This window comes from Galeopterus variegatus, unplaced genomic scaffold (genome assembly GCF_000696425.1).
Source record: "Galeopterus variegatus unplaced genomic scaffold, G_variegatus-3.0.2 Scaffold1737, whole genome shotgun sequence".
Classification (NCBI taxonomy): domain Eukaryota; kingdom Metazoa; phylum Chordata; class Mammalia; order Dermoptera; family Cynocephalidae; genus Galeopterus; species Galeopterus variegatus.
The window spans coordinates 123,666-150,748 of NW_007727848.1; the positions used below are offsets into that span (position 1 = coordinate 123,666).

The 27,083-nt window shown below is 40.6% G+C and overlaps 1 protein-coding gene across 1 annotated transcript in view; it reads left to right on the forward strand.

Moving 5' to 3' along the window:
* LANCL2 (LanC lantibiotic synthetase component C-like 2 (bacterial)) overlaps nucleotides 1-27,083 on the forward strand; it is a 55,723-nt gene that overhangs the window by 965 nt on the left and 27,675 nt on the right. Inside the window, exons 2-5 of the mRNA XM_008578662.1 lie at nucleotides 18,816-18,933; nucleotides 24,145-24,352; nucleotides 25,218-25,365; nucleotides 26,395-26,541. Coding sequence (XP_008576884.1) covers nucleotides 18,816-18,933; nucleotides 24,145-24,352; nucleotides 25,218-25,365; nucleotides 26,395-26,541 — 621 coding nt within the window. The remainder of the gene's footprint in view (nucleotides 1-18,815; nucleotides 18,934-24,144; nucleotides 24,353-25,217; nucleotides 25,366-26,394; nucleotides 26,542-27,083) is intronic.

Consider the following 27,083-nt stretch of genomic DNA (forward strand, 5'->3'; position numbering starts at 1 on the left):
CGGGGGCCTCTCGGGCGGAGGCCGCGCCCCCCGTCTGGACGCGCGGGCCGCCCCGCTGCACGGGCCTTCCCGAGGCCGGCTGTGCTTTTTTCGGGCCCGCCCAGCTCCCGTCCTCAACCCCCGGGATTCACGAGCCGGGAACAACAGCGGAAAAGCGTTGTTGTCAAACAGTCCGTCGCCTTGGTCATTTTTGTCCGCGTGTCCAGGAATTGGGAATGGGTGTAGGGAGGGAGGCAAAACTTTACCTTCCTAAGGTCCTGAGCTGGGCCAGGAAATTAAATTGACAAAAAATAGATGAGCAGGAGGAAAGCCCACAAATTTATCTAATACGTTTCACGGGACGTGGGCGCCCTCCTGGGGAGATGAACTCACGAAGAAGCGCAGATCCTAAATGCTTTTATAGTTGGCTGAACAAAGGTCTTTAAACAGACGCTGATTTGGAGGGGAAAAGTGGAAGTAGAGGAAGATGTGAGCATCAGCACACTGTTGTCATGTTGGTAAAAACATACGTTCACCAGGTTGTCATTTCCACTGACTTACTGATCCAAGTTCCTCTCCACGTCCCTGGCTCCTGGTGTATTTTATATTTGAAAGGGGTTAAGTCGGCTAAAACTAAGAAGGTGTTACCGAGTTAGGCTCTTGGGTCCCAAAGTCGTAGAAATGAACAATGCACCCAGCAGTAAAGCAAGCAACGCTTTATTAAAAATGAGGATAGACTTATGCATACAGGGGGGTAGATACGGGAAAGCTAGGGCCCCCTCCCTCCCAGGGGAGCTGTTCAGTCTTTTATAGGAAAAGGAGTTAAAGGATGTAGGCCAGCATCACTGGAGGTGGTCCATTCTTTTCTTCTTGGTTGGGTCATGGTCAGATGCTTAGTTAAAGCTTTGGTCCTTGCACCTGCTCAGTAGGACCGAGATGGTGGTGGTGGTCCTGATCGTTACCCCAGGAGGGTCATTGTGGTGGTCACCTTGAAGTGTCTTAAGGTTAATCTGTAACTTAGTTTTTACAATTACAGTAAACAAGCCTTGGGGAGGGGTTTTGCAACTCACTGAGTATCTGTTCTTCTGTTAGTCTGTTTTATCAGGGCAGGCCATGGGGTAAACATGTGCCTTCGGGAGTCTTATGACTGAGGAGTGGAAAAGTAGCAAAGTGTCCTCGGCAGGGAAAATGGAGTCAGTTTGGTTCACAGGCCTAGCCCTACTCTGTCTCAAAGGCAATCTTGAAAGAGCCATTGGTCTGAATGTGGAATCTTGGGCATATAACTTCTCTCAGCCTTTTTGTTTAATATGTGGTTAAAAACTGTGGATAACAATTTCTCACTCAGGGATGTTAGTGACTGAGTTAAAGTCTATAAATTGCCTGGCAAACTGCCTAATGTGCTACCTTCTGTAGGGCCTCAATGAATGTTGGCCTCTCTCTGCCCTTTAAATCATGTTTTAGAATTCATGTCACTATTGGTGTTTGTCTAGATTTCCTCTTTTTATATACATATATCTGCTATATTTGTGATTTAGTCTTCAAATTCTTTATTAACAAAAATAAATCTCTGGCAAGCATTAAAAATATCCATCATTGATACATATTATCAGTTGGTATCTCAATACTACCCTTGGAGTAAGGAGGCTACTGCAATGTTTAGTGAAAGATGAATGAAATGAACTCGACAGCCATCTGATGGGGGTAACAGTCTCCATGAGAACAGAGATGTGGGAGCAGGTGAATTTCATTTTCAACATCACAATATAAATACTGGTCCAACTCAAAAGTTCTGAAATTGTGTATTTTTCTTTTTACCATTTATATCTGGATAAATGTGGTTTTGATCTCAGCTATATAACAAACTGACTTATGTTTAAGAGAAAATTAAACCACAAATAGCTAATGGGGCTTGTGATATCTCTGTGCATAAGTAGTAAGATAATTACTTAAAATAAGTTGGGGTGGAGAATCTATGCCAGTGGTTGTGATTACATACCAAAGAAAGGGGAAAATGGAAATTGTATTGTTCTTGAATGTGAACATGAGAAAACATTAAAGGGAGAGAGGGGTAGTCGTTTTAAAAGGTGGTTATAGGAAAGCCATAAGATAAAATGAATATGAATGAAGTGCCACTGTCTTCTTTATTAGATATTTTTACGACTGATAGATTTTTACATTTTTAATTCTTAAAATATGTTAAGAGTGCAGTTAGATGATATCAAACTGTGCATTTGTTTTGATAGAAATGAAATTTCATGAAAATGAGAGTGTTGAGGGTCTAATTGTGTTCTTCCCTCAAAAAGATGTGCTGAAGTCCTAACCACCAGAACCTCATAATGTGACCTTATTTGGAAGTAAGATCGTGGCAGATGTAATTCGTTAAGATCAGGTCATACTGGAGTAGTGTAAGCCCATAACCCAGTGTGACTGGTGTCCTTGTAAGAACAGAAGAGAGGCAGAGTGTTGGGAAAATAGAATGGCTTGGTCAGGAGCCTCACCTCAGGTCTAGTTGGGTGTGGTTCAGCACATCCTTTGTAAGCAAATGGGGTGGGGGTGGGGTGGGATGTGGAGTTAGTGCGCATGCTCACGATGTATCTTTTTTAGTTTTGTTGCTATTCTTGTGTTCTTCAGTTTGTGAAGCAGGCGCACTGACGACTGCCTCCGGCAGCCTCTGCTCAACACAGCCATGCTTTTAAACCTATGGCTTCCAAGGACCTGTTTGCCAGTTACCTAGCTCATAGACCTGCGTGTAAGGGGTCTAGTGACCCAGCCTGGCATGTGAGGGGTCTGGGACCCAGCCTGTGAATGGGCTTGAGGGGTCTGTGAGGACCAGACAGCCGTAGCTCGACAATTGGCCCAGTTGGTGCAGGATTACTGGCAGGTAAAAGAGCCCGACAACTGGCATGTTCGAGTAGCTTTACACACAGATACACGGAATAAGATGGCCATGTGTTGACAAGAGGCAGAGATTGGAAGGATGGCTCTACCAGACAAGGAATGCCGAGGATTACCAGCCAACACTGGAAGCTAGAAGAGGCAAGGAAAGATTCTGCACCTGTAGGTGTCAGAGGGAGCGTGGCCCTGCTGACACCGATTTGGGGCTTGTAGCCTTCAGACTGTGATACAGTACATTTCTCTTGTTTTAAGCCACCCACTTTGTGGTACTTTATGGCAGCCCTAGGAAACTAATACTAATCCAGAGGATAACTTGTTAATTTGTAAATTAAGCATTGTGTAGTTTCAGTTTCTTACTAAGTATTCTTTACGTAATTTATTACCTGATCTTATTTTAGGTTAGCTACATATATGTGTGGTATAATCAATCAATAAAATTCACCCCCAATTCTAAAACTGCTCAAGTGTGCTTGTCTGAGTCATATTTCTATAGGTAGGCTTTTATACCATTTTTTATAATATTGGTCCTAATATTATGAAAAGCAGTGAGCCAATGAAGCAAACACTCTTAGTTTCCTATCTCAAAGCCGTTTCATCCTTTCCTTTTTCTTGACTTTGTTATGGCTGCAGACTTAAGGGGAATTGAGCCCAGCTCCAGAAGCTGAATCATGATTAATCTGAAGCACTGGTTCTCAAAGTGTGGTTCTTTGAGCAGCAGCATCACCTTTATCTTGTGTATCAACAGGGTCCAGTCAGAAAATGGAAACCACACAATTTGATAGGAAAAGTTTAATAAAAAGAGTTATTCTCTATAATGATATTGGAATAACAATCGATTGCCTCATGAGAAGTAAAGAGAACTCTAAAGAATATAGGAATAGCAGATGTAAGGAGCAGCCCCACCTCAAGGGCTGAGAGGGTACTCAAGAAAAAGGCCTCTGTTATTAGCTGTTTGTTGCAGTGTAATGAATTACCCCCAGACTTAGCAACTTTGTAAGCACTTATCTCACACACCATCTGAGGATCAGAAATCTAGTGCAGGTTCTTGGCAATCATGGCTCAGGGACTCTCACGAAGCTGCAGTCATTAAAAGGCTCAACTAGGGCAGGAGAATCTGCTGTCAAGCCCATGCACGTAGTTGTTGGCAGGCCTCACTAGCTATTGGCTGGGTGCTTGTTTCACACCATATGGGCCTCTCTGTAGGGCTGCCTCATGACATAGCCACCGGCTCTCCCCAGACTAAGTGAGCAAAGAGAGAAAGTATACAAGAGCATCCAAAAATAGAAGCTGTGGTCATTTTATAATGCAATCTCAAAAGTGACATACCATAACTTCTGCCATATCCTATTCATTACAAGCAAGGCAGTAAGTCCAGCCCACACTCGAGCGGAGGGATTACCCAAGAGCATAAATGTTAAGAGCATACATTTAGAGCCCTGCAGCCAGGCTGACATCTTGAACTTGTCAGGGAGGGTGTTGCTATAGCTCACTGGCTGGCAGAGAAATTGCTGTGATACCATACCAGTGGAACTTGTTGGAAATGTACCCCTAGAACCAGACGGTGAGTGTTCAAGTTAGGCAAATGAATGTATCATCATCTCTCATAGTTACCCGTTTGTTTTTGAGGCAAGAAAAACTGAAATCTACTTATTTAGCATGAATCCCATATACAGAACAATTCCATTACCTGTAGTCCTCATGTTATGCATTAGATGTCTAGATTTGTTCATCTTACATATCTGCTACTTTGTGTCCTCTGACCAACACCTCCCTATTTGTTCTCCCCCACCTCCATCTCTGGTAACCAGTGCTTTTGTTCTCTATCTCTGCATATTTGAATTTGAATTTTTTTTTTAATGATTCCACATATAAGTGAGATCATGCAATATTTTACGTTATCTGTCAGGCTTATTTCACTTAGCATAGTATCCCTCCAGGCTCATCCATGTTGTGACAAATGGCAAGATCTTGTTCTTTTTTAGGGCTGAATAATATTCCATTGTGTAGATTTACCACAGTTTCTTTATGCATTCACACATGGAGGAACACTTAGGTTTCCATATCTTGGCTATTGTGTGAATAATGCTGCAGTGAACATGGAAGTGCAGATATTTTTACAAAGTGGTGACTTCATTTCCTTTGGTTATATGCCCAGAAGAGGGATTGATTGCTGGGATATGTGGTAGAAACCTCCATACTGTTTTCAACAGTGGATGTACCAGTCTACATTCCTACAAGCAGTGTGCAAGAGTTCCTGTTTCCCCACACACTTGCCAACATTTGTTTTGATCATAACCATCCTAATGGATATGAAGTGGTATGTCATGGTGGCTTTGATTTTCATTTCCCTGGTGATTAATGATGTTAAGCACCCTTTCATATACCTGTTGGCTGTTTTTATGACTTCTTTGGGGAAATGTCTATTTAGGTCTTTAGCCCATTTTTTTAATTGGGTTATTTGTTTTTCCACTGTTGAATTGTATGAGTTCTTTATGAATTTTAGGTATTAACCCCTTATCAGACATATGGCTTGCAAATGTTTTTCCCAGTCCACAGGCTGCTTTTCCTTTTTATTGACTGTTTCCTTTGCTGTGTAGGAGCTTTTCAGTTTGAAGTAGTCTCTTTTGTTTATTTTTGCTTTTGTGTCCTGAGCTTTTGGTGTAATATTCAAAAGATCATTGCTAAGGACAGTGTCCAGGAGTTTTTCCCCTGTGTTCTCTTCTAGGAGTTTTATAGTTTCTGGTCAATCTGAAGGATTTAAAAGTTTCTCTACAGAGAAATAGAATCAGGAAAACTTTTATTTGGTAGCTGTAACTTGCAATAATTTTGAGCTATTGGAAATGCTTAATTTTCTAATTATTTAATTTTTTTATGTTTTTGTTTAAAAGAGGATTTCTCTTTTGCCTCAAAATTTGTTTGACGTCATAATATGTTACGGAAACATAAGGAAATGTGCACTTCTCAATTGCTGAGAGAAATATAATTATTTTTCTGTTTATTCAAAATGAACTGAAGTAGTTTGTGTGTTGCATGGGGGGTGGGAGAAGGATATACTCTGTGTACTTTCTCAGGTGAGGTATGTGGACCAAAATCACCAACATTCCCAAAAGACTCTTAGAAATGCGGATTCCATCCAGACCCAGGGAACCATAATCTGCATTTTAACAAGATCCCCAGGCCAAGGGACTTCTGCCGATGGTGGTGAGGATGATAAGTAATAGCCAAGCCACTTGGAGATGTGGAGGTTGGGAATTCTGCCCACAATTCTGCCAGCTCATGCTGTTCACATTCTGGCCTCAACAGAATTGCAAATTACCATATATTGTGACAGGAGTCTTCAGATTTACATGGTTATGCTTGAAACCTCAAACAGGATCTCTGAACATGTAACCCATGATTACCAAAGTCATACTGTAATCCATTTTTGTTTTTCTTCCCACTTTACTCTTTGAGAACAGAATTTTTGTTAAATATGCTTGAGTTATTATTTTTAGATATCACCACCACTTGATATTGAGCTAGGAACATAGTGGGTACTCAGTAGTGTCTGCTCAATGAATGATTAAATGTAATGGGAAAAAAAGTTTATTGTTTTACTAGAACCATTTTTGCATATTAATAGCATAATTTTATTTTTTAAAAATCTCTTCGGGGGCCGAACCCATGGCGCACTCGGGAGAGTGCGGCACTGGGAGCACAGCGACGCTCCCACAGCGGGTTTGGATCCTATATAGGAATGGCCGGTGTGCTCAACTGGCTGAGCGCGGTGTGGGCGACACCACACCAAGGGTTGCGATCCCCTTACCAGTCAAAAAAAAAAAAAAAAAAAAAAAAAAAAAAAAAAATCTCTTCCGTATCTAGAATGTTATGTATACATTGTCAACATCTTGGTCTACTAGGTGTTACTCTATAAGCTAATGTAAGACAAGGACCGTGAGATATACTTTGTGGAGGTCCTGGGTGAGGGAGTATACTCTGAAGGCACAGCTAGCAGCCTGCTAGGGCTAGAATAGGTTCTGAGCAAACTTTGCTTGAATAGAATTGAATACAAGTTTCCTTTTCAGAAAATGTTCCTCTCTCCTCCATAGATTTTAGTTAATACCAAGCAGCAATTGCTTAATCAAAATAAACTTAACTTTTCACTGAGAGCTTTCCATAATTAAACATGATTTAACCTCGAAATTCCACTGTCTCCCTGGGCTCCTTATCATTCCTTTAACTGTAATTATGTATGTTTTGAGCCTTTGTGTGCAGCTTATTAATATACCATGACTTAGCAGTTTGTTTTGGCTTTTTATTGCAATTATAAACTTCCTTGTGGTTATGATATATATCCCCTAGAGAGTATACACAGCAGATTATCAATGAATTTTTGTGATAAACATCAAAATTGGACTGAGATGTGTGCTTAGGATACACAATCTATAATATTTTCTATAATATTTTTGAGTTTGAAATAAGAAAAACAGAAACAGCTGATTATGTAAATCTGTGCTGTTTTTTTTAGCAGACTGAGCTCTTTTCAAACATTTAAGCAAATTGCATTTTCTTGATTCAGATTCAGTTTAGGTAAGGACCTGTTTATTGAAAATAGCATTAGTGAAAGTGGATGTTTCCAACTACCATCTAATTCTTTACTGTCAAAAGATACAGCTGCCCCCACCTCCCAACTTCAGTAATTAACTCTGAGGTAAGGATTGGGATACTTTTGTTTTATCCTTTTTTGTTTGCAGAATGGAATGTTTGAAAACCAAGCCTATACCCTTCATGTATATAAACCATCACAGAGCATTTTACTTACAAATGATCATTAGCCTAGGAGATCTGAGATTATGAAATGTTCTTTCTCCAATCCATACCCCCACCAGCCTGCCTCGGGGAGCACGCATCTGATAGCAAACCTAGTGAATTCCTCCATACCTTCTGCAAGAGCAAATCAAAGATTGTTTTCCAAGATGTACCATTTCCTTGTAGCTCCAGGCTGCAGACATGTCTGCAGTCCTCATGTATCAGTCTACGTGTACATATACATTTTCCTGAATGTACCATGTTGTATATCACTAGCCAGGCATTTATCATGCAGAATCATAATTCTTCTTATGTTGGTCTCATTAGACCAGGAACTTGGCGGGGGCGGGGCTGTGGCAGCATGGAACCAATCTTATTCCACTTTTTGTCCTGTGGAGCTAGGGCTAGGGTCTGAGGCTCACAGACCCCTCAAGCCCATTCACAAACCCTTCACATGCAGGTCTATGAGCTAGGTAACTGGCAAAAAGGTCCTTGGAGACTTGGCTGAAGGAGGAATAGTCTTCGTTCAGCACACACAACACTATGAGCTAGGCAGTGCGAAGAGAAACTCAGAACTCAACTGCTACCAGCAAAGTCCAAAGAAAAACTGAAACTGAGCAGCTGCCAGCAGAGTAAACGTGAAACGCAAGCTCTCTGCCCTGCTGCCAGCCTGCTTCACAAACTGCAGAACACACAATAGCTACAAAACTAAAAAGATAACATTGGTGCACATGCGCACTAACTCCACCCACACAACTTGTTTACAAGAAATGTGCCAGCTAGACCTGAGCTGAGGGAGCCTGACTAAATTATCTTATTTTCCCCACAATCCACCCCTTCAGGGTCCCTCCCCATACAATCTCCACATTAAAAATCTTCTGCAATGTTCCCTTAGGGGGGATAAATGACCCTTTTATTTATGCAACCTATTGTCTGTTTGATATGCCTTAAGACCTGTCCTTAAGGCTGTCCTGTAGTTCTGTCCTTTCTGTGTCCTTTAGTCACACATGTCCGGTTAGTAGTCATCATTGGTGTGATTTTCCATGGGAATCTTGTAATCATACTGATGTGAAGTGCAGTGCATATTCAGTAGATGATCACACCAACGTATGTATGTGCCCAGTCAACTCTGGTGCGGTGCCTGCAGCCAGAACACTATGGGCAAAAAGACAGAAGGGTTATTGGTACCGATAGGGGAACTTCTCACCCCTCTGGTAAGATACATGCCAGTTTGCCATCCTGAGAAAGGATGGTTGCAGGAATAGGTATCTTACCTGGTTTGGGGCCCCACAAGGCCATACAAACAGAAGACTAGTAACTCTCTGACTTTGGCAGTGGTCCCACAAGATTCATCTGCCACCATGTCAGGGGCACTCTCACACTAGTTATGTGCCCATTAGGGGTACCCATCTGCTCATCGGGTGCACATCAGCTCATCAGGAGCATTCTTTCTCAGGTTTACACAGCACCTGGCAAGCAATCGACCACCTGGTCTTGCAGCCAGCATGCTGCATTCTCCAGTGTAGCCACCCAGCCACATCAGCTGCTGGAGCTCTCTCCAGCCATCTTACCTTAGCCAGTGCATCAGCTTCATCATTGCCAATTCAACATGAGACCTCCAGTCCTCACCTGCCCCCAAAAGATGAGCACCTTGTCCTGCTCCCTATTCAAAATTGAACATTTCATTTGCCTCCTTGGGAGCAACCAGAAAGTCCTTTAAATCCACTGAGCATACCTTGCTACCTGTTTCTGAACATTTAATAAAATGCTGTTCAGGGCATAATTGCAGCCACAAGACAAACAGAACTGCATTTGGCTGCTGGTCAGTTTTCTTCCTATCAACCCCTGCTGCAAGCAAGTCAAGCCACATCTGCTTACGGCAACTCTTGCTTGGTCCCTTTGGGATAAAATCCCGAGTATTTCTTGGGGGTTTGGTCTTAGCCACCTTTTGGACCCCTTTTGCTTGTCTCCTCTCCTCTCCTTCACCCAGGCTGGCTATCGTGGTCATTACCTCATGTATAGGACGGCCTATATATGGGGCCAGTGTGGTCATCAGTGACCCAAAGAATGTTGACAGTGCATTCTGCAGCACTATGTCTCTCATGCTGCCTGTAAAATTTTCATTGTCTGGGCCACGAGTGTTCACATTAAACATGGACTGCCGAATCCCCAGCTCTCGAATTATTTGAACTAACTCAGCATATGTTTACCATTTACTAACAATCTTGGACAGTTCTTTAGCATTTGCCCACACGATTCGGGCAGTTGCACTCACCCATTCCATTAAGGAGTGATTACCTGGCCCTTGTGGATACCTGCGGCTATTCTGCAGCTGCTGCCTCAGAGACGGGTGCATGGTGATGAAGGCCAATTTTTCCATCTCCTCACCAGAGCATATCACACTATCCAACTCTAGGTCACATAACTGCAACAGCCAAGCAACCAGGGGCTCCCCCTGTTTCTGCTGAAACTGTCTCCCCAAGTCAATTAACTCAACCTGGTTATATGGGACATAGGTGGTAAATTGGATTGACCACTGGTTGTCCACCTGGTCCCATAGGCTGCTCGTGTTTCATTTTCTGGTGCATGGCAGGTCATGCCTGGGGATGCACAGTCTCCCCCAACTCACCACTGGGTTCGTCGTCTTCCCTGGTGTGAGAAGCTGGAGTGGCCAGTCGCTGCATGTCATCCTCCAGGACATTCATCCATGCTTTCAACAACTCTGCTTTCTGCTTTGTATCTTCCAGTTGCTGCACATCATTCTCCAGGATAATTGTCTGTGCTTTGAACAACTCTGCTTTCTTCTTCAGCTCTCTATCAGTTTGCAGCAGAGTAATCAGCAGCTGGGCTCCAGTCAGCAGAAAAGTGGCCACTGGGCACCACATGCTCAAAGACAACCACATTTCCTCCCCCTCCCAAGCGGCTTTCTGCTTCAGTGCCTGGTCTATGCTGCCTTGCATTACCATGAGCAGCAACCAGATCCCGGTCAACAGGAAAGTGGCCACGGTGCACAACGTGTTCAAAAGTAGCCACATTTCCTCCTCCTCCAAGGGCTTCTTGGCTCCTGTACCTGCTCAGAATCCTGCACCAACTATACCAATTGTGGCATAATCCTGCCAACTATGCCAATTGTGGAGCTAGAGCTAGGGTCTGAAGCTCACAGAACCCTAGAGCCCATTCACAAACCCTTCACATGCAGGTCTATGAGCTAGGTAACTGGCAAAAAGGTCCTTGGAGACTTGGCTGAAGGAGGAATAGTCTTCGTTCAGCACACACAACACTATGAGCTAAGCAGTGCAAAACTCAACTGCTACCAGCAAAGTCCAAAGAAAAACTGAAACTGAGCAGCTGCCAGCAGAGTAAGTGTGCTCTATTGTTAGATGCAAACTCTCTGCCCTGCCCCCAGCCTGCTTCACAAACTGCAGAACACACAATAGCTACAAAACTAAAAAGGTGCATTGGCGCATATGTAACTCCACCCATACATAACTCCTTTACAAGAAATGTGCTGCTGGATCCCTGACCCAGACCTGAGCCAAGGGAGCCTGACTAAATTATCCTATTTTCCCCACATGTCCCAATAACAGTTTCTGACATATGGAAAGCATTGATTATTTGTTTTTCAAAAGAATAATAAAATAACCTTAGACTCAAAATTTGCTAATGTTCTATATTTCCTTTTTTTTCTTACCTGTTTCATGGGTATCTGAAAGTTACAGAAATATATATAATGCTGGGTATTTTATCATATATTAAGTTATTAATATACCTTTTATATTATGCTTGCTAAGCTTTCTGGCAGGATAAGGAAAATTTGAGCTTTTATCTTCAGTAACAGTTTTTAGAGTATTGATCCATTCTAATCACCTATATTTGTAAAATTGTAAAAACTTGTAAAATCAACTTTTTATTTTTTCAATATGCAATACCAAACAAAGCTTATGAACATGCTGAGCCGAATCCTCACCTTGGCTAAAATCTAGAGTCCAGGCAGAGAGGTACAGAAAATGTGTATACGTTCTAGGAAACAACAAATTAGGAAGTAAATTATTCCTTTTGTGAAATACGTGGAAAAAAATATCATGGCTGAAGAGGGATTTCAAGGACGTAACTGGGGTAATTTGTATGCTTAATTATCACCTAGTGTCTGTCAGTCTCTCTCTCTTTCTTCCCCTCTCTTCCCCTCCCCCTGCTCTCCTCCCTCTGCATCCCCCCGGGAGAAAAGTGCTCCCATCTGAATTCTAAGATTTATTACTATGAAAAGCTCTGTGAGGAAGAAAAATAAATCTTGCCGTAAACATGCATCATGCATCGCTTGCAATAATAGGTGCAGTGATGCCTTACAAGGACTTTTACAATTGTTGATTGACATCCACCTCAGTATATTTTTGCTTTATAATGTATTTGGGCATCCTTGTTTGGGAAAATTGCCTACCATATAGGAAATGAGCAGTTTCTTTCTGATTGCAATGTAATTGCTAAAAATCTGTCTCAGAGTCAGAGATGAAATCTCCAAAGTTCTTTAACTACTCTGGCTCTTTCTGTGCTCTCTGGCAGGTATGCATTTATATTCATATGGTGTGACTGAGTGAAGGCTGTAAGTCTTGAAGATCTAAAGGTAAAGTGTGCAGATAGAATCAAGAAAAAACTTTCACACGAAGCAGAGCTTGTGAGCCCAGGAACTTTGGAATTAGACAGTCTAGTCAGGGTTCCAAGAGCTCAGTTTCTTATTGTTACATGACCTTGAGTAGTCCTCAGGTTTTTCACCTAAAAAACAGAATCACTTGGTAATGTAAAGATTAACTGAAATATCACATAAAGCACTTAGTGCCAGGCACGTAATAAGTGCTCGATAATTGTTAGTTATCTTTATAATACCAGTATTAAATGAGATGAACCAGTTAAAAATTCTCCTGGTTAGTACTCTCCATAAAATGCAAATAGGATTATAGTGTAATAAATTTTCTTTGTTTACAAGACTACGGTTCCAGTATAAGCAATTTACAAGTCTCTTTTATGAGAGGTACTTAGAAAAAGAGAAATCAGAAAAAGTACCTTAAAGCAAAGGACAGAGAAATGGTTTTTGCAGTGAAATTTTGGCAAATATTATAGGGAGTTGGAGTAAGTAATTATAAGCCTTAAAAATATACTCCAGCAGCATTTATGAGGCGTGAAGGGTGAATAGCATTTGCTTTGGACTGAGGTTGTCATGACAGAGCTAAGACTGCACGGAATGTGTGTTAGGCCTGCATTCAACTACAGTAAGGAGAAAACTCAACCTAGAAGTTCGGTAGTCGCCCCTTGTCCTTGGTTTTGCCTTCTGTGGTTTCAGTGACCCACAGTCAACCACAGTCTGAAAATATTAAATGGAAAATTCCAGAAACAAACAATTCATAAGTTTTAAATTTTACACTTTTCTGAGTAGTATAATGAAATTTCTCACCATCCTGCTCCATCCTGCTTTGGATGTGAATCATCCCTTTGTCCAACATATCCACGCTGTATTTGCTACCTGCCCATTATTGTATAGGAGAAAACATAGGGCTTGGTGCTGTTTGAGGTTTCAGGCATCCATTGGGGGTCTTAGAATGTATCCCCCTGGATAAGGGGGAACTGCTGTATCTTAATCAGATTATTTTCCCTATATAACAGGAAGTGTAGAGGTAGACAGCTTTTGGTGTTTATTAGCTCCGACAAGTTCAGGGCCAGAATTTCAGCAACTATTTTGGTCTTTCTCTCTTGTTTGTTCTGTTGTAGTACAAGATGGCTGATGTAGCCCCAGACACTATATCCAAGTTTTCAGCAGAGGGGGAGAGAAAAGGGGAGTGCCAACTGTGTCTCTTTTATCAAGAAAAATAAGAACCTTCCAAGATCTCCTAGATGACTTGAACTTAGATCTCACTAGTCAGAACTGTGTCACACAGCCAACCTTGTTCATGAGGGAGTCTGGGAAAGCAAGCAGCTCTTCTAGGGCTGGATGCATTGCTGCTCTGACTATAATCAGAATTCTGAGAGCAAAAAAGAAGGGTGTGAGGAATAGATAAAACTTCCTACTCTCTTACAGTTTCTGCAACATCGGGTATTAAAGAGGTATTACTCCAGTGTTTTCCTTCTCATGTAAATTATTTTGTATCTCTTTGATTACAGTAGAAACCAAAGGGCAAGACTCAGGAGGCTTAAATTACTAACTTGGAGTCAAAAGTTATTAAGCAGTTGGATGGAGAATCAGACAGTTATTCTTTTGGGCACATTCATTAACAGCAGCAAAGTGAAATACATTTGTAAGCACATCATCACAACTGTAGGGAGTAAGTCCAGAAAGCATTGCTAGTAAGCAAAGATTGGGAGAATGAAACTGTATAGTACCTGCTACATCACCTTGAGATGGGTGGAATATCATTGATACTGCATTCATTAGTGTGCTATCTTTATCATTTTATTTAAGTAAGCACATTTGCTGTGTTTTAGCCACTTAATAGAATCCATTGTCTAGCCTGCCCATTATAATCTTGGGCAAGTAAATACATATAATGTTAAGGGGGAAAAATCATATCAACACCCGTATTATAACAGAAATATATACTTGCAAATATGCCCATTTAAGTTCTCTTTGATATAATTGGTGATCTTAAAATGGATATACCCATCTCTGAATGCTCAGCTGTTACTTACAATGGCTTAAAAATGTGGGCAGGGATGGAGGTTTTAAAAGTATTAAGTGCAGCTGGGTACACAAGAAGGTGCATATACTGGAAATATTTTTTAACTTAAAAAGTAATTTTAACAGACTTTTACTGCCAGTAATGATGGGCCCTACTGGAGGACTTCCTGTAGAAAATGACTGTAGAACTTGTATATAATATAAAAAGCCACTACTCAAAATCACTGGAGAATGAGCAGACCAGAGTGTAGTTGCTTTTTGGTATTACATCCCAGTTCTACAGTATATGGTTGTGTATAGAATTGCATGACGTCCAAGTTCTGTAGAATGTGATTGGGGGAGAGTCCTGTGAAGTAAGTCCCCATCTCCATATCTTTTATCCTGGAGCTAAGTGCCATTTACATGGTGCACACAGTGGCAGTAGGGGGACTAGAGGACTGGGTACCCGTGGCTTTTAAAGACAATGGGGAAGAGAGATGAGCCAGAGAAAGGATCCTCAAATTTTACCTAAATGTGTATCTAACCAAATTTTGAACTATGCATGCCTGGAACAGACTCAAAGAAGCTCAGCTAAAGACAGCATGTCTGAACTGAGATCAGAGCTGCTGCCCAAGAAACAATTTGCAATTCAATACAAGCAAGGTAGCAGTCTACAAATTAGAATTCCAGATTCAGTACAAAATTACTGATATATGAAGAACCGAGAAAATAGTATAGGGGAGAAAAATAATTTTCTCTGTACCCTTCAGAGTTCTTAGCTGGACAGACCCCTGTTCAAAAGGCAGATTAACAAAAGAAAAACAAGTTTAGTAACATGTATATTTCTTGGAAGATAGCCAGTCTCAAAGAGATGGTTCAGAAATCTGGTTTGTAAGGCCTCTTCAACAAAGAACAGTAACACTTTTAGAAAACTGGCAAGACAATGGAAAAGGACTTTGAGCTATGTGTGGGTATCCTGGAAAGGCAAATAAATAGGAGTTTGTTATGTGGATTCCTCTGATGCTTTCTTTGGCTGATTCAGGTGTAGAGTTGTCTTCACTGGTTGAGAGGGGAGGACAGACACCTTTGTAAATCTATGCTCTGCTTCTAAGCAAATGGGGAAGGGCAGGAAGCTTTCCTTGTATCTGCTTCTCCTCAGTTGCCCACAGCTCAAAATAGTCCTTATGTCAAAAAGGCAATATTATGGGATGCTATAATCTATTCTCCTGCAACAGAAACGTGTTCAATAGAAAAGAAAATTAGCTGGGTTCAACCCTGAAATGAACCAGATAGTGAAACTAGCAGACAAGGGTTTTAAAGTGACTACTATAGCTATCCTCCATGAAGTAAAACAAAATATGCTTTTAATGAATGAAAAAATAGGAACTCTCAGCAGAGAAATAGAAACCATAAAAAAAGAATCTTATGAATATTCTAGAACTGATAAATATCTCTGAAGTTAAGTCACTGGAATTTGATCATCACATATTGTACATAGGTATTGATATTCAATTCTGTACCCCACAGATATGTATAATCAGTTATGTCTCAATAAAAAAAAAAATAGTCACTGGATAGACTTAGCAGGTGAATGGAGATGACAGAGGAAAGAGTGAATGATCTTGAAAATAGATCAATAGGGGGCCGGCCCGATGGCGCACTGCTACAGTGCGCTGCTTGGGAGCGCGGTGGCGCTCCCGCCGAGGGTTCGGATCCCACATACAGACCGGTTCCCGCTCACTGGCTGAGCGAGTTGCGGGCGCAGCACCGAGGGTTGCGATCCCGTTGCCGGTCCCGGTCCCGTACGGGCGCGACACTGAGGGTGGCGATCCGTTGCCGGACACGAAAAAAGACAAAAAGAAAAAAGAAAATAGATCAATAGAAATTATGCAGTGTGAAAAACAGAAAAAAGATTGAAGGGAATAAAAGAATAACAGGGTTTTAGGAACCTGTTAGATTATAGTTGTCAACCTGCAAAAAAAATCCCAAGGCACTGATAAAATATAAAAAAAAATTATTTTAGCCAATATGTGTGACCGTGGCATAGGAAAATACCACCAAGTGGCCTTGGGAAGTGCTTTCCAAAGGGTCAGCTGGACTTCAGTATTTTTACAGTCACAGAAAAGTGAAGAACAAAGGAGAGAAAAGGGAACAGCCGCTTCATCAGTGCATTAGGTCTCCTGTTGGTTACACAGCATCACATAGGTTAGTGATTGGTTCTCCGTTGCATCCTAGGTCCGGATGTATGAGTGAGGATCATGAGATACATTTTCAGCATCCCTCATTAATACTTCTTTAGGAATTGGAAAGCCTGGTGGCAGGTTAAAAGTAGTTTTGTGGCAGTAGTTCCAGAATGTGTGGACATGGCTGTTGCCCCATTCAAGATTCCCCAGGGCCGTTAGGAATTTAGCTGATCTCAGTTAGAGCAGATTTCTGGTTTAACATTATCAAACTATCTAACATATGTGTAACTGGAATCATAGAAGGAGAGCAGAGGAAGAATGGAGCAGAAAAAAAAATATTTGAAGAGATAATGGTTAAGAACTTTACAAAGTCAATGAAAAACAAATTTATAGATACAAAATGCCCAACAAATACCAAGCAGAATGAACACAAAGAAGCCCAAATCAAGGTGAAGATAAAGAGCAACCACTAAAATATAATGCAAAGAAATATAGCTAAAAGCTCAGCAGGAGAGTTAAAATGCACTTTTTAAATATATTCAAATACTCCAAAAATGTGGTGGGAGAGGCAAGAAAGGGAGAAGAGAGGAACAGAGAAAACAAGGAGAAAACAGCAAAGTGGTAGATTCAGTACCAACTCTATCAATAGTTGCATTTAAAATCAGAGAACTAAATACTCCAAGTAAGACTACCAGAATGAATTAACAAAAAATAAACAAAACATACCTACCCACGTGCTGTACAGGAGACGCACTTTAAACATAAAGACAGAGGTAGCAAGTGAGCACACGGCAGACCAGGCTCAGCAGACATCAGAGAGCTGAGGGGACTTCATTCGTCCCATGTGGGATAGATTCTGTGACAGGAAGATAAAGAATTTTGTCCTTGGTGTATGCAAGTGGTTTTTGGATCAGGGATTTCTTGTTATTTACCTGTCAGCAAATAAGCAGGGTGGTTCCCTGTGTCCTAGCCCTTACCTGGTGGGTGGGGGGGAGTGAAGGCAGGGTCACCCGTCCCACATACACAACGTGTGTGTTGTAGACAAGGAGGGAAGGAAGAAAAATAAGCTCTCTGTGCTTTTTGTAAAGGGGAAGAAGCAGTTGTCACCCTTTCCCTTCTGAAAGAGTCTCATGGGAATCATCCTACTCTAACCCTCTGGAAGGTGCGTAAATCTCTGTCTGGAACAGATAAGCCCGTTTTCTTCAGTTTATAAATCAGAAGTGTCGCCCTGTTCCAGGGCCTCATCTCCTTTTGAAATGTAAACATCTACCTCCAGGGTTAAGTAAGCCTCCCTGGAGTTCTCACTGTGTATAGTGTTGGAAATTAATTCCTCAGGTTTACTTTTAGTCCAAAATTCCAAATTATAGTCAGGTTTGTGCTGAAAACCCTAATGTGCAGAACATAAAAGCATTTTGTCTACAGTCCCACAGAGGGACGTTTCATTATGAAAATGAGTCAATTTGTCAGGAAGACATACAGTCCTGAGTTAGTCTGTGCCTTGTAACAGAACTTCAAAATACACAAGATCACAAAAAAAGAAAAAGAATTAAAGGGAGAAATAAACAATTTTACAATCATAGTCAGAGATTTTTAATACCCCTCAGTAATTGATATAGCAACTAGAACTTTTAAAATGAGCAAAGGCAGAAATGATCTTAACAACACTATCAACTACATATTTAAGAATATTGCAAATTTCTTTTGGGATAGACTACCAGCAACGAGTAAGAATACCTGCTTTCTTTGCTCTAAGCAGCTTTGGGGCTTAATATTTTTAAAAATTTTTATTCTTTGTTAATCTGTTAGGAAAACCATGGTATTGGTTTTTATTTACATTTCATTAATCACTAAGTGATTGAATATTTTTACATATGCTTATCATTTGATTTTTCTTTTATATGAAATACAATAATATTTTTGGGTCTATTTCTGTATTGTTATGTTCTTTTTTTGATTTATGGTATCTTACGTTACAAGTATTTACCCTTTGTCATTAACCTTTAAACTATCTTATGTTCTTTACCTTATTGAATTAAAATGTGCGGTCAGATCTATCTTTTCTTTTCTGGTTTTTCTCTTCAGTTTCTGCAAATTATTTTCATGATTCTACTTGTGAGTTTTAGTATATATTAGTTTTAGTATATATTAGAGATAATATAGGACATTATCTCATTGAAAAACTAAACTTATAAAAGCCAAGATAGACTTCAACCGTGGAACACTGAGATGGGCCAGGTGAAATAACTTCTGTCTGTATGCAGTTAAAGTATTTATTACAGCATTGTCCTATTCTTGTGCAATTAAAAGTTGTCTCTTTGTTTGGTTCTCAGATCATCCATGACTTCATAAAGCGGATCCAGACCAAAATCAAAGATCTTCTACAGCAGATGGAAGAAGGGCTGAAGACAGCTGATCCCCATGACTGCTCAGCTTACACTGGTTGGACGGGTAAGAATATGGAAGTAATGCTGGAGGAAGGGTCTGGGGGGCCCGATAGTTGGCCTCAACCCACATCCTCTTACCAGGTTCATGACTCCACCATGGAAAGAATTCAAGAGCAGAGTCACAGTAAAAAGTGAGAACAGACTTAATATGATGAATAAGTGATACCGATTTCACAGAGAGAGTGCAACCTAGCTCTAGAGACTGAGCAGGGCCCACTCCAAGTTTAATACAAATGTAAGAAATGCACACTTAGGGCCGGCCCGGTGGTGCACTGGAGAGTGCGCCGCTTGGGAGCGCGGCGGTGCTCCTGTCGAGGGTTCGGATCCCATGTGGAGACCAGTTCCCACTCACTGGCTGAGCGCGGTGCGGGCGCAACACCGAGGGTTGCGATCCCGTTGCCGGTCCCCGGTACGGGCGCGACACCAAGGGTTGCGATCCTGTTACTGGTCAGTAAAAAAGACAAAAAAAAGAAATGCACACTTAAAGTTCAGTACAGAGTGCAGGCTGGCTCAAGAGAGTGAGCAGCCATCTGCTAAAAATGAGCTTCATACAAAGTAAAGCGTACACACCTCAGCCAGCGAAGTGCAGGCTGGCCCTAGGAAAGTGAGTAACAACCCCACCTTCTGCCAGGATTCAGCTTTTACATTTTTTCTATCTAATGATTATTCAATTAAGGGGTGGTTCCCAGTTATGTAACATTAGTCTTGCACATGTATGTTTGGTCTCTTCTTGGAGCATGTTCATTGTCAAATCCTATCACACGCACCAAAAACATTCAAGAATATTCTGTGCTCTTTCATACCCCAAGTGAGAGGTCATTCAGCTACCAGCTAACCCTTCTCTACTGAGCATGCCCAGCCACTGGATTTGCATAAGCCAACCCCTAGGTCTCAATATCCCTGTGTTGGTGCTGAAAATAGGTCTAACAAGTTACAGTAACTTTCCTCTAGAGCAGGCCTACAGGAAGAGCCTGAAACCCTGGGGAATGGCTTGAAACCCAGAGATGTGTCCTGAAACCTGAGCCCAGGGAAACTGAGCACTTCCTATCTCAGAAAGAGAAAATACACTAGGAAAATGTTACTTTAATGTGGAGAAGATTTGGTAGTACTTTTGACATTAATTTTATAATTTAATTAAGCAGTAAGTTCACAAAGCAGAATTAAAGGAACTTGGAGAAGAGAATGCCAGCCAGAGCTTGTGAAATAAGAATGGACAGAACTAAGAAAAGAATTTGAAGGAAAAAACAAAGTCATTTCAGAAATGAGGACCAAAGTATGAGGAGCTGAAGAAAGAACTGACTCCGAAAAAGCAAAGTGTCCTCACTGTCTGCAAAGTTTCAATAAGTATTTGCTGAATAAATGAATGACTAAATCAAACCACTAAGGAAACAAAAACTTAAAAAAAAAAAAAGAAAGCTAAATAAGTTGTAGAGAGACTCCCATTTCCAATCTATCATATAAAGAGTTTAGAAGTCGCTACTTCAGCCTAACAACAAGTAAAAACCTGAACCCACTGAAAAATCAACTGCCGGAGACCAGCTTCAGTCGATTTGGGGGTCCTTGAAAGAGGGATGAAGAAGCTGGCGAAAATAACAAACACAGGCAGAGACCTCGGTTCCTCTGAAGCACGTTCTCAGCCTGCGGGCTGTCAGTGCTGTCGCAGCCAAAGCAGCTAAAGCAGCTGAAGCAGCCTTTAGATTGAAAACAGCATTTTTATTTGTTACACAACACAGGGGAGTTAATGTGGGCATTTTAACTACATAAACCTTTAAAAATTATTAAACCAATAGTTAAACGGAAACTTTTCTTAAAATTACGTCAGTTCTCATAAAATTTATAATCCATAAGGTTAAATAAAACTCAGTGGTCAGCCAATTCTTTCTGGTGATTATATTTGTTGTGGTCGATTAGTCCGTGACTCGCTGTTCTTGACGTTTTTCACCATTGTGTTTCTTTTTTTTTCTTGTCCTCGTATTAACCTTAAACTTATTACTACCAGCAAGCGTAAATTATATGTCTGACTCAAAATTGAGACGGCAGCAATTGCAGTTTCAAAGTGTTAAACAAACCTTATATATATTTTTAACTTTAATTTAATGATTCTCATATTTCTATAGGCATGAACCTATTGTTTATTTGGAAAAGGAATAAAGGATATTTGAACAGCTTTATCATGCATGTACTTAATATAGCGGCTGTGTGGCCCAGCATAAAGTGTCAAAGTGCACAGCACCATCCCTCACAAAACCAGGTGCATTCAAAATTCCGTCTATAATCTTTATTTTTAGGAGGGAAAGTTGTGCATCATATGTTTTGGTCCCAATATCTTACTAAGATGTTTTTATTTAACTTAGGACACCAATGAGTAACAGGGTTTCTACACATTCTTTCTCATAAACTTAATTCTTCCTATAGTATCTTTTTCCATTGATTCTAACCATTCTCTTACCATTAATGTAATCCCCTGTAAATGACGTTTGCCAACTTAAGTCATATTTAGGACCTCCCCTAGGAGGGTACCAAATTTTTCCTTTTCCCATTTTCGTATAACTTCGTATAATGTATGCTATACGAAGTTATTACGCTCATGTGGTTGTTGGCAGGGTTCAGCTCCTGAGCAAAAGGGACAATTTGGAATTGTTCAATCTTCCCGGATCTTTTGTGGGATAATCTAATTTTATGACAACAACTGTTTGTCATTTTTTGCAAACTCAGGAAACTGCCATGCTGACCAAAACATCAAAAGAGAAAGCAAAGGCAGCACCACTGTGCCGAGGCAGAGATCTTTACAGTGAAAGCAAGTGCTGGTAGCCGTGGCCCTGCCAGCAGCTCTCCCTCTGGGGCCTTGCCAACTCGGAAAGGGCAGCCCAGGCTATTCTTTTCAAGACCCCGCCATGGTGTGGACCACGCCAATCAACAATCAGTCTCTTCTAAGATGGGTCAGAGAAGGGAGGTGACAGGGCAAATTGCTGCACCAAAAATTGGAGAGACCAACGGGGCATGCACATAGTTACAAATCATGGGGACAGAAACCTCTGCAGAAACTGGTGCCAGGGGAGGAGAACCTGAACTGCGATTGCAGTGCTACAGGCTCAGTGTGGACAAGTCTGAGAGATGAAAACTCCAGGGAAACCCAGTTATAGGAGGGCTCCCCCACTCCTGTGAGTTTTACCTCCAGGAGCCCTAGTCGGTACTCTCAGTGAATATCAGAGAAAAGTCCCCTGTGCTTCTTGAAGTGGGAGAGGAAAAGAAACCATTTTGAAATACATCGGAACATTCTGTTCTTAAGGAGGCCTGCCCTCAGAAGAAACTATTTTACCAGATCCAAACCTGCTGGGGTTTTACCAGGGCCTAACCTACCTGGGGTAAAGGAAATACCCAACTCCAGCTGGCTAGGCCTTCAGCACTGGGGAAGGGAGATGACCAGTTGCAGCTCCCTGTAGCCTGCGAGCCCACCAAAAGTGGGAGATGAGGGGCTCTGGTGAGGTCCAAGTCCAGGGGCACAGACTCACCAAAGACTGAGACCTAACCCTAGCACTGTAGACTGCTTCCCTCCCCCAGCACTTTACCATCACATCCCTAAAGGCCTATTTCCACAGTTCCTTTTAGCGAGCACATGTCTGCCCTTCAAAGAATTATGAAGCATGACGACCTTTTTTTTTTTTTACTTTATCCGTCGTCATTTACTTTAAAATACTTAAGCATTAAATATGTATAACTGTAGATTTTGAGGTTCACAGGTTAAGCAGATCAGCATCCTGTTTTTAAAGGTTTCTGAGTCAATCAGAGTACTTACTCGTAAAGCTTTTGTACTGATTATTATGTTTGAAATTTACAGATACTTATCTATGTTTTCTACATGTTTATAGTTTACTTTTTTTCCTTTTTTTGGCGGCTGGCCAGTTAAATTTTTTGAACAAAGAAAATGTGCACTCAAGATGATATGCAATTCACACAAGAAGAGTTTTTTCAGAGCTTCTAAATTTGCTACTTTTATTTTTTTATTTTTTTGTCCTTTTTGAGACCGGCCGCACTGCGCTCAGCCAGTGAGCACTGTGAGTGCACCGGTCATCCCTATATAGGATCCGAACCTGCGGCGGGAGTGCTGCTGTGCTCCCAGCGCCGCATTCTCCCAAGTGCGCCATGGGCTCGGCCCTAAATTTGCTACTTTTAGATCAGACTCAACATCTTTAAAGAAATGGGTAATAATAAAAGAAGGACTTCTCAAAAAAAAAATTTTTTTTTTACGGTGTTAAGAATTAGTTTGAAAAAGAAGTGGGATGTCCTGAACAGAAGAATTGGAGAAAGAAGCACTAGATATTTAGAGAAATTTAAAAAGCAAAAGTCAGAATAGGATATTCAGCCTTATAGAAATGCTTTCCTTGGCTTTTCCACTATCATATTATCTCTGTCACTACTGTTTGTTACAATATACTTTATTAAGTATATATTTATATTGACTCATTTCTTACTTAGCTGTCATGTTGACTTCCTGAATCCAAGAAAAATACTGTGCATGTTTAAGAAGCCATAGAGGTCATTCTCCAAAGATGTTCAGACAAAGACCCTAATGGTTCATTTGAAGATCTGACTGGTTCTGTCCCTTAATCTAAAATAGGAAGGTTGGGTGGGTGATAAACTATACCCTCCGTACTGGATACCTTACTCTGCATCATGTGGCTATTCCATAAGTGGTGAATTGACTCACTGGTTGGTTAGTTAACTGGATAGGAAGGATGGTCGCCAAAGAAAATTGAAATATTGTGAAACAGAAATGGGAAGAATTAAGAAAATAGAATTAGGAAGAAGAGGATATAAAATCCAGAAAAGTAATCATTTTGTTAGGACCCAAGTTAGCTTAAGATAAAAAGGAAAATGAATATAACCTGGAAATGAAAGAAAATTAATTGAGAATGAGTAGGAAATGGTATGTCTTCTCTTGTCGAAGAGTAAGAAGTATTACTGAATCACTGTGCCAGTGATTACAGAGATAATATGTTTAAACTTGTTTCATGTTTTTTTCCACCCTGACTTTTCTGTCTTGGTGGGGTTTTTTATTTTTAAGTAATGAATGATGTGTAATTTTTTTGATGTTGCTCCTTTGTAAACATAGGGTTTATGTAGAAGAAGTTATTATGTAATTACAAAATAATGTCCTGAAGATAAAAAGGAAAGGTAATAATGCTTTTCTTCTGGGGTGGGGGGATTATTCTAGGCATAGCCCTTTTGTACCTGCAGTTGTACCGGGTCACATGTGACCAGACTTATTTGCTGCGATCCCTGGATTACGTGAAGAGAACGCTTCGGAACCTGAATGGCCGCAGGGTCACCTTCCTCTGTGGAGATGCTGGGCCGCTTGCTGTAGGAGCTGTGATATATCATAAACTCAACAGTGATTCTGAGTCCCGGGAATGCATCACAAAGTGAGTGTTTAAAACTGGAAACCTGTTCTCCAAATTCGCAGCTGAAGTTCTTGCTATAGAAAGATATTCAAAAAGGAAATTACTTTTTAATTCATCTTCTATTGCAAACAGACCCTCGCTGAGAAGTGAAGAGGTTTGTATATTAATATTCAGCGTAACAGGGATCAAATGCTTCTCTCTATCCAGGCATGTGTGTGCCTTAATTTGGGGGAAATAAACATGTTTCATTGAGTTATTTTAATCATTTTTCTAGGGAATTTTTGGTTGCCTTCAATGCATGGAAATTAGCTTACAATGCCATAGATCTACTACAATAACTAAATTAGTATTAGGTTTAACCTTTAAGTAACTGATTAGCTATGTAGTGATGGAACAATTAGGGAATATAAGCACTTATTGGACCTATTGGTTTATATTCTTTCTTGAAGAAGCAGAAACCAGGCTCACTCCTCGGATCTGATAGAGAACCCGACACATGCTAGTCAGTTAATGTTTGCTGAAAAACAGTGATTCAAGCTAATTCCCAAGCTTTGAATACATTTCGTTGCCATTTTTATTTAGATTCTAGATCACTTTCTTTTAATTCAGGATTTCAAAATGAACTATCTTCTGCTACATACTTTAGAATAGATATAAATGTAAAAATTTTAGCAGAAAGATGTTCTATTCTTCATTTTGACATTGAGAGAGGAATTAGTGAAGTGGGGAAGTTTATTGTTCTCTGGGTTTTGGGGTATTTATTTAAAATTGTAGCTTTAAATTTAAAATGACTATCAGATAATTCCTAAAGTAATAGAATTACTGTTTCATGAAGAGGTATTTTAAACATTCTCTAAGAAAAAAAAGAATTTTTCTTGTTGGTTAGACTTTTGCAGCTCCAGAGAACCGTTGTGTGCCAAGATTCAGACCTTCCTGATGAGCTGCTTTATGGACGGGCGGGTTATCTGTATGCCTTACTATACCTAAACACGGAGATTGGTCCAGGGACCGTGTGTGAATCAGCTATTAAAGAGGTATTGTGGGATTACTTACAACTGTGGGCATACACTCGTCCTGCCATGTAAACCTGTCTTGCATAGAGTTATAGTGATTGATTTTTTAAAGCATCACATAAAAATTAAAAAATAGTCCCTGTTTTTCTTTCTGGGAACATTTTTTTAAAAATCTATGCTGTTCTTCATCCTTTATTGATGCAGCTGTTTTTACTGGAACCAAATAACAGCAGCTTCCAAAAGTTAGAATGTTGATTTCTCTTCATGAGATGTCTGCACAAGCAGTCCAGGGGAACCCACTCTCTGTCTTGTCCTGTCCTAGGGTGCACCCTAGCCACATGACCGCAGCTAATTTAGCACCACCTCCCGTAGAAGAGGGCAAGAGGAGCTTCCTTTTTAAAGACTCCATCTACAAGTTGCCCACTTCCTGTTGTCAGAACTTAGTCAAATGACTGTGTCCAGCTGTCTCTAGTGAGAAGGCCAGCTGCCCAGCTAGAACCTGGAGGACCTTACAGATAGGATGAGAGGAGAAAGGGTAGGAGGAAACAATTGTATCTTTGTCACATGTCATTCCAGACGTGTTATTCTTTTGATCTAACCAAAATCCATCATGCCACAAACAGGCCTCATTTTATTAGCCATTCAGTAATAAAGCCAGTTCCCCCAGCCTTTCCTGGAAAATCTACTAGCCCATCTTTTGGGGAAAACCTTGTAACTACTTGTAAGCAACTAAGAAGTCTAGAACGGTTTTTATAGAAATTTTTCTAGATTTTAGTGACGTTGTCATGCAAAGAACTTTTGATTTCTTCGTTTGACTTAATTTTTTTTTCTATGCTGACATTATCTTCTGATTTCTCTCTGCCTGCATTTATTAATTTATAAAATAAAAATAACTATGTTAGCTACTAACTGCTTAAAGATTTTTAGATTAAGTAATTTCTCTCTCTGTGTTTATATGTGTATATATATAATATAAACATGTATTAGTGTTAATTAGACAGAACAAGATGTATGTAAGTTTTTTAGATTCATGTTGTCTCATCTCTGTAGGTAGTCAATGCTATTATTGAATCTGGTAAGACTCTGTCAAGGGAAGAGAGAAAAACTGAGCGCTGCCCCCTGTTATATCAATGGCACAGGAAGCAGTATGTCGGAGCAGCCCATGGCATGGCTGGAATCTACTACATGTTAATGCAGGTAAGTGAGAATACCCTGAAATACAACATGATAGGTCAAATATTGGATGGGAAGTGAAATTCTTAGTGTAAACCAGCCAGACTGAATTGAAACGAGGATCTTACTTTGAATCACAGATACTTAAAAATCTGCCTCATGAACCCTAAGCAGTGGGTTCCTAAAAGTACATTCTGTGTGTGGTTTTCAGCTGTCTGTTGCCCAGACTTTTCTTCTGTTCTTGTCCTCCTGCTGATTGAAGCAGGAGCTCTTTAAATGGGGGAAAACTTTCAGGGAGAAAAAGTACCTCAAGAATCCAGACTGAGGCAGAGACTTTGTCATATTCAGATACCCTCAACTTGCTATTGGTTACGTTCTAAATTTTTAACAAGTTTATTGCTGTGATAATGATCTTGTCTCTTGGTCATTATCTAGTATCACTAATACCTACTTAATTAGATTCTGACTCTCTTGTCAAGCAGGCAGAGACCGCACCCCAACCATCGCTTCAACCTTGGCTTCTAGCCTTCCCTGCTGAGTACATAGTCTCCTTTAAAAAAAAAAAA